The sequence below is a fragment of the Symphalangus syndactylus genome, chromosome 8 (genome assembly GCF_028878055.3).
Source record: "Symphalangus syndactylus isolate Jambi chromosome 8, NHGRI_mSymSyn1-v2.1_pri, whole genome shotgun sequence".
NCBI classification, from domain to species: domain Eukaryota; kingdom Metazoa; phylum Chordata; class Mammalia; order Primates; family Hylobatidae; genus Symphalangus; species Symphalangus syndactylus.
Genome location: NC_072430.2, coordinates 76,936,586 through 76,951,103, shown reverse-complemented (window position 1 = coordinate 76,951,103; position 14,518 = coordinate 76,936,586). Strand labels below are relative to the sequence as shown.

Below are 14,518 nucleotides of genomic sequence, written 5' to 3'. Positions count from 1 at the left end.
GGGGGTTTAATAATACATTCTTCCTGAGTGGATCTGATTCAACATTTCAGAGTCCTCAATTGTAGGTGGTGACCTGCTCCTGAAGGTAAGGTGGGTTCAGCTGAGACAGAAGGGAGAGACTGCCTCAGTGGCTCAATGGGGGCCTTGATAGGGGTAATGCAGTTGTGGTGTGCTCAGAAGAATGAGCTTTAAGCTGAAGAACAGAAGCCTCGAGAAGGGTAACAGCATGTGCTGAATGAGTGAAGGAACAAATGAACGCAGGCCTGGGCGTGAAGGTTATGGCCCTGATGACCTCTGTCCTGTTGCATTAGGGAGAAAGGTGCTGCCACAGGCTGGCATAAAAACAGAGCAGTTTCTGTTTGTCATTGACCAAAGGTCATTTAATATGGGGACTCAGTTTTGACAGCCGGAGCCAACTACTGACAACCTCTACAGCTTTAACTCACGCAAATGGAAAATGGAGCCGTGTGGATCAAACACAAAAATTAAAATAACAGAGACGAGCAGTGCTGTGGCACCCTTCAGCTGCTCCCTTTTGTTCCATGGGGGATGGCCAGGGCTTTTGAGAGCAGCCTTGTGTCTCTCCTCGTGGTAAGTCTACGCACTAGGCGGCCTCGGGACCTGGAGGGGTGAGCCACGAGCTCTCACTCACGGTTTGCGGAGGATCATCCTCATGTGGGCGTCGGGGCCCATCTGCGACAGCAGCAGCAGGGTGTCCTGGAGCTCCTCATCGCACTCCTTCTTCTCCTCCTCAGTAGGCAAAGGGGCATCCTCGTGCTCGTCATCCAGAAATCGATAGAATAAATATTTGTCTTGGAAATGGTGCTCCTGGTCCACTATGGGGAACATGGAAGCATGTGTCAGCTGCGGCACCTCGGCCTCACAGCTCCGTTTATTAGAAACAAATGTAGGGTGTCAGGCAGGAGGGCCAAGTGGCAGCAAAGCCGGGAGCCTCCTCACCCTTCTCACTCTGCCCTGCCCAGACTGTGCAGCTGGAAGACATGACCTCGGGGCTGCAGTCATGCACACCACAGCCCTCTCAGACCCACCCATCTCCTCGGCCTCTGTGGGACTCCCTTTGAGGACCTGCCAGCGTTTCTGAGATGAACACTTTGACCTGCAGAAATCGCCTTCCCGATATTTTCTAGGATGTGGGACCTGTGTCCCAAACAGGAAAAGAACCAACTACCAGGTCATGCTCTTTCACAGCTTTTGAAAGTACAGGCTTTAAAAACAATCTGCTTTGTCAGGATCAGAATTTATGTTATTCTTTCTATATGTACTGTTTATCAACTGTACTGTCTGCACTCTAGAAAAAAATGTTAGTATAAAATTAGTTGTTTGAACAAAGCTGACCAGACTAGGTTTCTAGATCATATACTGGTAGAAGGATTTTGTGGTAATTTTCTTCCAAATCTGATGTTTTAAAGATTTTTCCTCTTGTTCCTTTAAACAGGATTTAAATCTGGTAGGACAAAGACAATGAACGTGGCTCAGAATCCCTCATGTATATGTCTTAGAGCCTTGAGCCCCTTTTCAGGATGGAGCATCAATACTCTCAAAAGGTAAAGACAAGCAGTAGATCCCTTGCTGCTCAAAGGGTGATTCCTGGAGGAGTAGCAGCAGCAGCATCTGGGAACTTGTTGGAAATACAGACTCTGAGTCCATTCCAGACAAGCTACATCAGAATCTGCACTTTAACAAGAGTCCCAGGTGACATGTATGCACATTAAATTATGAGAAACACTGGCAAAACCATTACTAGATTCCCAGGTGTTGGTAAATGAAATGAATGTTTTTAATATTTTGTCTGTTTGGAAGTGTCTTAAACAAATGGCATGAGAGTTTGGCCAGAGTTACACGCCAGTCCTGAAGAGTTACTCTGTTCAATTATAGCCCCTGCAGTTATCAAGAGCCACAATTGCAGAGCACATTCTTGATTTTAAATATGGTCATCCCGTGGGTATACAAACTGGCTCTCCCAGACAGCGGCACAGTTAAAAGGCAGCTTCCGAATTCATTACTCACTTTCATGTCATCAGCCCAGCCACACACTTCACTGCTCTTCATTCTGCCCCTGCATCAGGATTGCTATGCACTGCTCAGAGTATAATCACACTATCAATGAACCGTGAATGCAAACTAATAAACATAATTGGAACTGATGCACTCAGGCTGCAATTTCATTTTCCTTTCATACATTCTCCCAAGTTAGGAAGGTACAATGGTGGAACACAGCAATCAATAGCATCTACTTGCTGCATTTGTATTGCTAAATGAAGATGCTAGCTCTGCAGGTCCCTAAAGGGATCGTAATTCTTTCTTGCCCGTTCGGGAGTTCAGCAACTACTTACCCAGGGAAATGCACTTAGCATTTCTTGAGAGTTTTCCAGGGACTGGGGCTCATCTTACCATGGTTGAGAACACCGTCTTCTAACAGGACTTGCCACATGCCAACAGCTTGAGTCCGGGAGTGAACGCATGGTGTCTGCTGCATCATCCAGTCCACCAGCTCAGTTCCCACACAGCATTGTCTGAGGAGAGGTGAGACGTAAAGGGTGGGGAAGTCACCCCTTTTCAGATAGAGGATGGGAGATGGCTTTTGAGAGGAGAACCCACCAAAGGGCTTAATGGTCTCCTACCAGAAGAGGTCTCATGGCAAACAAAGCACCACACGCGGTAGCTTCAGGTTCTCAAATGCTAATACAAGCCAAAAAAGCCACTCAGCTCATGAGAGAACTTTAAAGCAAGCCTGGTTAAATGAAAGCATTACAACTTGCAGCACCAGGGGAGACCAGGGGGCCGCTAGAGGGGAGATTGTCTGGCAAGCTAATCAGAGGAACAGAAACTCTGTCCTAGTGAGCCGGTCCCAGAAAATCTCAGTACAAGATGGAGGCAAAGCAAAATACATACTGACTGACTGAGTCTTGTGCCGAATGAGTTAATGTTTATGAGCCACTCAGAGGTGCTATGAAAGGTGCCGTGTAAGTGCAAAATTATATAGCACTTTATATTTTCAAGTAATACTACTGATCTTCCTTGGAGGGGTGTTGGGAGAAACAAGCAATTAGCGATGCAAATCTCTTTGAAAAAGTTCTGTGTAATGAGCATTAGCACTTCTCCAGAGCCTGTCATCTGAAGAGCTCCAAATGCTTTCTGGCTTCCTGTATATTCAGACATTAGTCCGCAAGATGCCCTTCTGTGGTGAGTTGGTCTGGATAAGCAAACTGCATACATTAGTTAGGAAATGCATAATTATACACACTCACATATTCGGGAATACCGAAACTGCCCATGGGGTGAGGGAAGGGGGCAGGTATCCACAACATGATGGTTCAAGAGAGGAAATGGAATCTTGAAGTCCTAGTGATGGCTCAATCCCAAGGGATGATGGAACAAGGCAGGGAGTCACAGAGCAGCTGGCTGCCTGCAGCTGGGACTGAATCACTGGTGGCCTCCCCTCTCGTGCTAAGGACAGCACCACCTCTGGGGCATGGGCTAGGGAGCTCCTCTCTAGCTGAAATTGGAGGAGACTCATGGTTCTGTGCCACTTTGGGAACAATCTTGAAGTGGCGGGAGACATGAGATACAGAACTAGGTCTGCTGCTTAGCTATGTGACTTTGGCCACATGGTTTCAACTCTCTGGTTCTCACTTTCCTTGCCTGTAAAAAAAATAAAAATAAAAATAAATAGGAGGAGCAAATGATGGCCTCAAAGCCTTTTCCAGTTCTAATAATTTTAATCTTAGGCCTCTGACATCTATCAGAGGAATCGCAGGATTCCTTGATTTGGGTTTGACCCTGACTTCAGAATATTTCACAGGGAGGGTGTACTGAGAAGGCCATTATATTTCCAGGACTGCCCTTATTACAGTCTATACCCGCACGTTAGAGCTTCAATGGGCACAGTCACCTACTTATAAATCATTTTGAACCAAACATAAGACCTTCCAAAATATTTCTTTCCTAATTTGAGAATTGATTAATGGTAAAAATCATGTAAAAATACATAAAATCAATTTCATTTGGCTTTTAATTCAATGATTACCTTTACTAAAAAGACTACACAGACTCGAGATGATCCCAGAGCATCTGATGAGTCCTTACAAAGGGTTTAAGAATCTTGCAGTCAGAATACTGAACAAAGACACACAGTTGTGCTACTTGTAGCTGATGGAATCACAGGTATCCTTTCCATTAATGATCCCTAGATGATTTAGAATCGATAGCAGACCTCTAGTATAGTGATTTGGGGGGGTTATGCTGCACCTGGAGAGGCTTCAGCCCCCTAATACTGTGGCAATAATATAATGGAGTGAGAAGCAGGAGGGAGAGAGAGGATGGAACTGGAAAGTATAAGATCTGGGACAAGGAACTCAGACTGTCCTGCAGAAAAAAGAAATCATGCTTCTGGCTTCCAGTTGAGTCCTGTGGTTATTCCCAATAGGTCATTAATTTGTGTCACAGGGTGTGGAACAGACATAACACCTATATTTCAGGGGTTTAAAATCTTAGTACGATGGAGCACGAAAGAGATTACGGTTTCTGACTTCTAGTTTCCATTATCTGTCATCAAACATGACATATTTTAATAAATTTTCCCTAATGCAAGTCAATACTTGGCAAAGCACAATCACATCTTAAATTAGGGAAAAAAGTAATACAATTTTGAAAAGAAAAAGTTCCTTTAACCATATGAGATCTTTGAGATCCCCTGAATGAATTTAAAAGGTCGAACTCTCTCTGAAGACATATGACACATTGATTTATTTATTTTAACCTTTACTTTTCTTAAAATTATAGCAGTGTGTAGGGGGCCTGATATGGTTTGGCTTTGTGTCCCCCACAAATCTCATCTCAAATTGTAATTTCCATGTTTAAGGGGAAGGGCCTGGTGGGAGGTGACTGGATCATGGGGGCAAATTTTCCCCTTTTGCTTTTCTCGTGATAGTGAGTGAGTTCTTATGAGATCTGATCATTTAAAAGTGTGTGGCACTGCCCCCTTCTCTCTCTCTCCTGCTCTGCCATGGTAAGATGTGCCTGCTTCCCCTTTGCCTTCTACCATGATTGTAAGTTTCCTGAGGCCTCTTAGTCATGCTTCCTGTTAAGCCTGTGGAACTGTGAGTCAATTAAACCATTTTTCTTCATAAATTACCCAGTCTCAGATAGTTCTTTATAGCAGTGTGAAAACAAACTAATACAGGTCCACAGACTAGAAAAAGAATCCCCTACGGTGTTGGAGAACAGGACTTACAAATGTAAACATCCAAAATAGTAGTTAGTTAATATCAACATAAAAAGGGCTAAGTAATCAATCTGTCCTAAGAGACGGAATGTGTCTTAAGCGGAATATGCTACTGATAAGACTAAGGCACTTTCTCAAGTCCCATCTCATTTCCAAAATTCTGTCAACAAGAGGCCAATCTAAATGTAACACACTGTCAATTTTGATCTTGTAACACATTCATGCCAAATGCAAGCAGAAGAGTATTAGTTTGCATGGAGTATAGAAAAAATAATCAGAAGAGGAAGAATTTGCAATATATTTTTTCTATCTCTGTCCTTGAGAGGGAAACTGGATCTTGAGGCACGTACACTTGGTAGGTTTGCTTTAAGGTGAACCCTGTAGATACCAGATCTAGATCACATTCAACTAACATTTACTGAGCACTTATTTATGCTCAAATTCCTGAACCAGAACCTTTATAGATTCTATCATAGTTGGCAGAAGACATACATCCTTCATGGTAACTTTGAAATTTGTATTCTAGCTTTTCAGTGTGTCTTATGAATTTGGTTCCTGTGAATCAAATAGGTTTTGACTCATGCCAATGCTGATGGGTTCTGAGGTCATGTCTAGGCTAAATGGGAAAGAGAGTCTCACTGATTGCTGAAAGAGGGCTGTCATGTCTGAACCCTGAGTTTGGGAAGACAGAGTGAAGGCTTGTGTGCCACATATTGGCAATTCTAGTTCCTCAACACTTGCTGAATTGATAAAATCAAAAGTTAGGGATTAGACTCGAGTTCTTAACTGGCCCACCATGGTTCAGTCATCCCAGAAGGTTTGGCTAACCATGAAACCTCTGTCTTTATCTCTGTCATTTCTTAACTCCAGTGATAACCATAATTAGGAATCCATATTCTATATGAATATATATGTGATACAGAGTTGTGTATCTTACTATATGCATGCTAGGATGGAATCCTACATTAGAAAATAAGCTCTGTAAAGGACTTTGCATATTTTGTTCACTGCTGTATCCTTAGAGCTTGAAACACAATAGTGCCTGGCACCCAGTAAGTGCTAAACTTGTGAATAAATGATGATTGACTGAATGAAATGATCACTGAATCTGGAAATCAAGCAACCTTGGTTTAAATCCTGGCCCTGCCACTCACTAGACTTGTGATTTGGACAAGCAAAACTAATTTCCCCAAGCCTCAGTTTTGTTATCTGAAAAATGGTCATACATGTCTAGCAGTGTTATGTGGATGAAATGAGCTAATATACCAAAAGGGACCTGGTACAGGTCTTTGAGTATAAATAAGTGTGTAGTCATTGTTGGTTGAATGTGATCTAAATCTAGTAGGCTTCCTAAAAGTCACTAGCAAACAGAAATTACAACAATTTTCTTCTCTTTGTTCATCACAACTAAACCAATATCCAAGCAACTTAGTTTAGGAGGTGCTGGGAATATTAAGGATAATTAAACAACTGCAGTTAAGCTGAGACAAGCCTAACCTTCCAGAGCCTGAAGGCATTACAGAATGGGCTGCGCCCACATGGAAAACAGGGAGAAGCATTTTTGTTCCATTTTCAGTAAACATGAATGTGAGTGGGGCACAGCCTTTAGAATTAGCACACATACCTGTATGTCTTTAGGTGGTATTTTCTATCTCTTATCATGTGAGGTGCTCGAGAGAGAATGGCATTTCGTAAAATTTTTCCAGCTCTGAGGATCTTCTCTGAAGGGACCTGGATTGTAATCAGGTGGAAGGAGGGGAGGAGAAAGAAGTGTTTATAGAAGGAAAACAAACCAAACAAATCCTGAAACCACTTTCCAATCTGACTCTGGCTTGGAAAACATAACTCAATCAGTACATTTACTTTGTTCACTTGTGTGATATGTCACTGGTTTATGTTGAGAACTGAAACACTGAATATCTCCTGTCTCTAGAAAATGTGTCAGAGGCTTCCTGATGTGATCCCCTGACATATGGACCAACTCCAGAGGTACTTAAGAAGCTAGCTCAATGGCTCATCAACCCACCTACATCCCATTACCTTGGTAATGGTGTTAGCAGGACGAAGAGGAACGTGAGGTTCAATGAGAGGTGTCTGAAAAATAAAATGTTAAAGCAAAAGAAAATTAAACAAAAAGTTCACTGAAGAAAATTATGGGTTGGGGGATAATAAGAAACATCCATTTTTTATAAAACTCAAAATATAATTTAAAAAAATAAGAGATAAATTCTGCCTAAGAACTTGAATGCATAGGCATTCAAAGGGCAAAATTAGACCATTCAATTTGCCAACATTTAAATATAAATTATTAAAAATGAAAAAACCAAATAGATAGGAATGATTAGATGTTTGTAGGCTTCATGAGAAGAGGAAATAAATATCTATTCAGAGCCTAACAAACATCAGAGCAGAGGAAAAAGTAAAACAAGATAAACATAAATGGAGATTAAAATGACCTGTCTCTGGGGGTGGGAAGAAAGTATTGATATGGGATGGAAATGAGCTATTTCATCTCTCTCGTGTAGTTAAGATTCTTTTTCTGCAATTTGTATTTTTAGAAATAAAGTTTTAATTTTTAAATGCGACTTCTTGGCAGTTCTATGCACTCAAGCTCCTAGAGCCCACTGAGGCAGTTAGTACACTTCTCTTTCTTCTACTTAGTACAAGTTCAGGATTCTGTGACTGTCAGATCAGCTCTAGGCTCTAGAGAAAGTGCATATGATTATCTACATTCTATTTTTTAAATAGATGGGGTCTTGCTCTGTTGCCCAGGCTGGAGTGCAGTGGTGTGATCCTAGCTCACTGCAGCTTCAAAGCCTTGAACTCCCAGGCTCAAGAGATTCTCCCACCTCAGCCTCCCAAGTACCTAGGACTACAGGCTTGCACCGCCATGCCCGGTTAATTTTTTTCTGTAGAGATGAGGTCTCGATATGTTGCCCAGGCTGGTCTCAAACTCCTGGCCTCAAGGGACCCTCCTGCCTTGGCCTCCCAAAGTGCTGGGATTATAGGCATGAGCCACAGCACCTGGCCTATTAACAACATTCTTCAGATGGAGGTATTGAATGTAATCCCAGAAAAATTACTTCCACACAGCTACACATTAAGCCCTCTAGTCTTACGGAAACCCCTTCATTTTCTTGCTCTGAAATAATCTGGTAATGATATTCCAAATGGTGGAGAAAAATGTATCCAGTCAAGGGGAGTGACAGAACCACCGATGCCATTTACGCCACTTCCAGAAGGTAAGAAAAGATGGCAGATTTATTTCTTATGAGATCGTGGTAGGCAGAATAATACTCCCCCCGACAAAAAAAAAGTTTATGTCCTCATCCCTAGAACCTTCAAACACGTCAGGTTACACGGCAAAAGGGACTCCAAGGGGATGATTAAGTTAAGCATGAAACCAAGGAGATCACCCTGGTGTTTCTAGCTAGGCCAAAGGTAATCATAAGGGGGCTTAAAAGATGGAAGAGGGAAGCAGAGAAGTCAGAACTGGCTTTGAAGATGAAAGAGGCCAAGGGCCAAGGAATGAGAGCAGCCTCCAGAAGATGGAAAAGGAGAAAAACAAACAAAAGAGATTTCCCCTAGAACTTCCAGATGAACGCAGCCCTGCTGACACCTTATTGTGAGCCCAGTGAGACCCATTTCAGACTTCTAAACAATAGCACTGTTAGGTTATTAAGGTGTTTTTTAACCACTGCATTTGTGGTAATTTGTTATGGCAGTCATGGAAAACTGAGGTAGAGATTATTACGCTTTGTACTAAAAACCCTACTGTTTGCAAATAGAAGCCATTACAGTGAAAATAAATTGATAAGTTTTCCCTCTAGTCCTAATAAAAAAGTAATGAGGTAAATAAAGGCCAATCTATAATATTGTATGTACCTAAATACAAATATACATGCATAAATATATGCCTTTTTAAATCAACAATAAGTTTCAAGTGGGTTGATGCTTTTGATTTACAATAGAATTAAGGAAAAAGAGAAAATAATACTAAACTTTAAAATAACAGCATAGATAAGATACAGATGTATTTAGAATGGCTGAAATTTCACTGAACTAACTTATTTAAACATTTTCATCACCTCGCTGGCATCTAGAAGACCTTTTTCCCCTCTTGAAATCACCGTAGCACAGATGTCAAGCAATATTATAGTATTTTAGCAGCATACTGTTTACAACCAGCACAGATCAAGAAGTATCACTCTAGTTCAATTCAACAGTTGCTTTAAACAGGGACTCATTTTACTCTGAAATAGTCCATGCTCCATTATGGCAGACCTACTGATGGAGAGAGACTATGAGCTCACAGAGTCCCTGTACTTGCACCTAACACCTCAAAGAAGACAATAATTCTTTGATAGTATATCACCCAGAGAAGTGTTCAAACATGTGAGACCATCATACACCAGGACCCTGAAAATGCACAGTTAAAACACGCCACATATTTCTAAGTTATGAGTTCCCAGGTTCTTAAGCCTCTCACCTCTTTTCATCACACAGGTTGGTTTACAGTCTAGGACTGCACCTGACTATCAAATTGTAAAGACCTCTGGTTTCTTGAAAACAGTAGTAGAAATCCATTTCTTCTTCTTGTCTTAGAGGAAAGAGGTGCAGATAGGTGTGGTCTAGAGTAGATGGGTATGGGATTTGTTTCTGAGCTCACCTTTTCTTTCCAATGAAAAACCTACTTTCCTTTGCAGTGATCTTTGAGAGGCTGCCAGAACCAAGGTCAAGAAGATGCCCATGCTTCCGGACTGGTGATAAGTGTTTATTCTTTGGTAGGTGCAATGAAACATTATCTGAAGATTGCATGTTTTAATTTGTTTCTAAAGCAATGGCTATATTTTAACAAAATGCTAACAAGTGGTCCCTAGGCTACTTTATTTTGTTGGACAGCACCCTTTCTGGTTCCTTGGAACCCTGAAAAGAAAGCGTTACTAAAGCAAAGAAGTATCAAGCTTCAACCAGAACTTTTTCTTTGATTTGTAACTTCTAAAGAGGTAAATGTACACAAGGTTGTCTTTTAGCTAGTAATCCTAGTACCAGTTCCAGGACCAAGAGGGTATTTCATCTGTTGAAAGGCAGAATTCTCAGATCCTTCTCTGGCTCAAAGATTTTAGGTTTAGGGGCAATATGACGAATGGAGGATACCTTGAGGAGGGGACGGTCCCTTTATTTAAATAAAACCTCCAAGGAACACATGCAGGGGAAAGCAGGGAAGGTTTTATTTTGAGGGAATAGGAATTTGTCTTTGAAAGGGACAGTGTATTCAGTTAGGCAATATACCACATCCTCAGAACTATGTTGGTACTTAGAAGCCAAATGCTTTGAGACAGAGGGCAAGCCTGACAGGCAGGCCATGTCCCTGGAAATAGTCACTGGCCAATGCCTGTTCAGGGACCCCTGCATTACAAGTGTAACTTTATTGCCTTTGTGTCAGATTATTTACTTCCTTTTTGGTTTCCCTTGGTTTTCAAGTAAAATTTCTTCTGAGAATTTTACCTTAGCTGCACTGTAGAAAAATAAGGGAAAGAATGTCATTTTAAGAATTCTTAGGTTAAACAGGAGAAGGAAAGACAAAAGCATGGTGATATTTGTGAGAAACAAAGAAAGCAAGCCAGCTCTAGAGGTTTACACATGCTGTGCACACGTGCTCCTTTACATGTATCTCCTTGGTATATTCTGACTCCCATTGTTTATGGAAACAGCTAAGACCAGAGACACCTAGGGACTTGCCTGTGCTCACACAGCCAATAACTGGAATTGCTTAGAGTAGACTCCAGGTCTATTTCACTCCAGTGTCTCCATTGCAGGTACAATGACCCCATCCACTTGCAGTTTTCTTCTAGAGACATCTTGGTCCACCCTTTGGAAGAGTCTGTGTTCTGTTTGATTCAAGTTATTGAGAAAATTGCATCTAAGCTCTTCTAGGTCATCAGTTATCAGACTTGATCTGATGAATTTCCAGCAATAAATATTCAGTGACCTACTGAGATTACATATTAGCACCCTGCATCATGCTTGGTCTGAATTGACTTTTTAAAAAGCAACTTTGTGGGCCGGGCGCGGTGGCTCACGCCTGTAATCCCAGCACTTTGGGAGGCTGAGGCGGGCAGATCACGAGGTCAGGAGATTGAGACCATCCTGGCTAACACGGTGAAACCCCATCTCTACTAAAAATACAAAAAAATTAGCCGGGCGTGGTGGCGGTCGCCTGTAGTCCCAGCTACTCGGAAGGCTGAGGCAGGAGAACGGCGTGAACCCAGGAGGCGGAGCTTGCAGTGAGCCGAGATCGCGCCACTGCACTCCAGCCTGGGCAACAGAGCGAGACTCCATCTCAAAAAAAAAAAAAAAAGCAACTTTGTAATAATAAAACAACACTTAGCATTGAAGAACTGTCCTATCAGGGCTAAGACAAATATACCAGGGAGAGGAGTACCAGTCCAGTGCAGCCAGGAGATGGAAACCACTCAGTGTATTTACCACAGAGAGAATTTAATGCGGGAAGTGTTGCACCAGAGGAGGAAAATTTCAGAAGCCAAATAGACCACTGTGAGAGGTAGTCCCAATATTGGCAAAGCAGGAGGCCCTCGAGCAAAGGGAAAGAGGGAGAAGGAAGCATGACCAGGGCCTGAGCCAGGTGTCCTGCTGGGAGCTGGAACCCTGGAGGGTGTCCCAGAACCCTAGAGGTATGGCCACTGCTAGAGATGCTGTGGGGCCACTGCTGAGAGGGAGACAAGAGCCTCCCACATCCGATCTCTCTCCAGCCAGAAGTCAGAGAAATATGGAAAAGAATTTCATCTTATAAATGATTAGGTTAAATGGAAGAGGAAAAGAAGCAGCGCTGTAGTATCCGTGAGAGTCAAAGAAAGAAAAGAAAAGGCAGAACCAAAGGGCAAAGAGTTGATCCGAGAGCAGCAGCCCCAGGACCCATATAGAAGAGTAGTTGCAGTGGCCATAGGGCTGGGCAGGGCTGCCACAGCTGCCACCCAGCCCTCTCACTCGCTCCCCACACCATATCCTCCCGGGCACTCTTTCTGCTGAGCTCTAGGCTAGGCAGGAGGACAGCGGGACCGCACAGAGTAGGGGCTGCATTTGGCCTGCTCGGTTTGCTTCCTAGGGCCCCATGTTTGGCCCTATAGCCAGAAAACACGTATCACAAATGAGCCCTGAAGGGCATGGACCCCTCTCCAATGAAATTTTCTAGATTTTGACACATCAATCATGTGTTGATAAAAATTCTTCCTCCCTACCTGAGCATGAAAGAATCCAAATGGGGCTGTGACAATGTGATCCTAAAACAGCGAGGCAGGGAGGACAGATAAAGGCAGAGGCATTCAGCTTTCTTTCTGCTTTTCTTGGCTTTCTCCACGAAAGACTTCCCTCAGGACTGACTGTAATTGATTTTTGTTTGTTTCTGGAAAGGGGATGCTCTTTCTACTGCCTCGTATTATCTTTATATTACTACTGAAAAGGAGAAACAGAGACGGAAAATATTCCTTTTGGCACCAGAGCCAATACAGAAATACTAATCAGGTGAATGAAAAATATGAATTTAGCCTCCATTACAAGATGCACAATAACTCCCCAGTAGATTATAATGAGGTATAAGGCACTGTAATAGGCCTCACGAAAGGCCATATTCAGACCCTTTTGAAAGGGGGTAATTCTTTTTCCTCAAGTATTTGCTCACAGAAGCCTTTTGCAAAGCACAGCATTTTAAACCAAGAGACAAGAATGACAAGCAAGACTGGGACACAGCTCCTGCCAAACCAGTGCGGTAAAAAGTCAGGCAAGTCCAGATCCAATCTGATTCAAGGATTCAATGAAGGTCTGTTGTGTGCAGAGCAGTGCGCGAGGCTAAAGAAGGAGACTCTGATAAGGTACCTGGCCAAAATGGGCTCTTGGTCTTGTTGAAAAAGCCAGACTTACATGGGTTAAACAATTACAAGATAATATGAGTCTAATAAATGCTGCAACACTTTGGATTTCAAATCCCCCTTTTCTTATTTCAGCTGAGGACATCTCTAGGAGGTAGAGAGCAGTATTCAGTTTTTTAGTGAAAATGATACACTTTTAGGGGCTATATTCCCTTGTTTTGGCATTTTGGAATAATGTTAACTAAGATCTTTGAAATGTGTATCTCATTCTTGTGATAATTATCATCAATGCCATCACTCTTTGGGGCCGCCCAGATGAAATTAAAATAAGGACTAAGTCAGACTCATGGGCAGATTTCACTACTGTGAATTAACTCTGTAAGTTTTTCCATTTGTGAAATAACGGAAAAATCATCTAGAGACTTCTTTGGCTTCCATTTGAAAAATCATCTAGAGACTTCTTTGGCTTCCATTTGAAGGCTTCTTTTTCCTCCCCAAGTCTTTTCCCCTAAGTTCAAAATTGGCTTAGAGATTTCCAGTTTCAGCTTTTCTCTTGTAAAGAGCTTGAAAGTTGTCACTTATGGCTAAGAAAAAAGTGAAAATAATGATTGCTCTTGGGCTCCTCAGAGAATTGAGGTTGCAAAGCAAACTGCCACCCAAAAATCTGGAGAGACAGGAGAATCCGGAGTCCTGATTGATAGATTCGCTCACCTGGAAACCACAAACTGGTAAGAATACTGAAATGGTAGTTCTGATGAATTGCTGGAGGCTGAATGCGGATTAGCTTGACAGTGAGAAACTCCTGGGGATGGGGCATTTTTAGCTGGGCCCCCACACTATGTGAGTTTTACCTACTTCAACCCCACCAGTTTTACCTACTTCTGCTCCTCATGAAGAGCCAAAAAAGGATCTCCTTGTGGCTCTGGCAAGGAGAAGGAAAGCATCATCATCGTGAAATACATCCAGAGCATTCACCATAATAAAGGCAGACTCTCTAGGGAAAAGACTTTAGGAGTGTCTTATCTCATGGGGTAAGGTTCTCTGACTGTAGCCACTCTAGCCCACCAGTTGTCTCCTAAAGGGAAAAATCTGTCTTGACCAGTCAAAAGAATAAATGTCTTCTTTCTCTCTCCTTCATACACTAGTAGCAGAGAAGTGCAAGTAAAGACAGGTGGGATGGGAGATGCAGATCTCACCCTCACACCCCCACCCCACCGAATGCTGGGACCACCAGTCCAGGCTCCTCAGGGATTCAACTCCAACAAGAGCTGAACATTTAAAACATGTACATGACTAATCTTTAATAGCTGAAATAACATTTGAAGGGCCCAAAGTGACAAAACATTTATGGATTAAGACTGAGGTGTTTTTATGGTTGCTAAGTACC

At 42.4% G+C, this 14,518-nt stretch overlaps 1 protein-coding gene across 16 annotated transcripts in view; it reads right to left on the bottom strand.

The window, feature by feature from the left end:
• Positions 1-14,518, bottom strand: part of RAPGEF4 (Rap guanine nucleotide exchange factor 4) — a 331,009-nt gene that overhangs the window by 84,913 nt on the left and 231,578 nt on the right. For 10 of the 16 annotated variants that reach the window (XM_055289744.2, XM_055289750.2, XM_055289749.2 and 7 more), the window contains 4 exons: positions 7,286-7,339; positions 6,870-6,976; positions 2,413-2,534; positions 653-836 (listed from right to left, as the gene is read on the bottom strand). In XM_055289744.2, coding sequence (XP_055145719.1) covers positions 653-836; positions 2,413-2,534; positions 6,870-6,976; positions 7,286-7,339 — 467 coding nt within the window. The remainder of the gene's footprint in view (positions 1-652; positions 837-2,412; positions 2,535-6,869; positions 6,977-7,285; positions 7,340-14,518) is intronic. The other 6 variants (XM_055289746.2, XM_055289754.2, XM_055289753.2 and 3 more) reach the window with 1 other exon arrangement.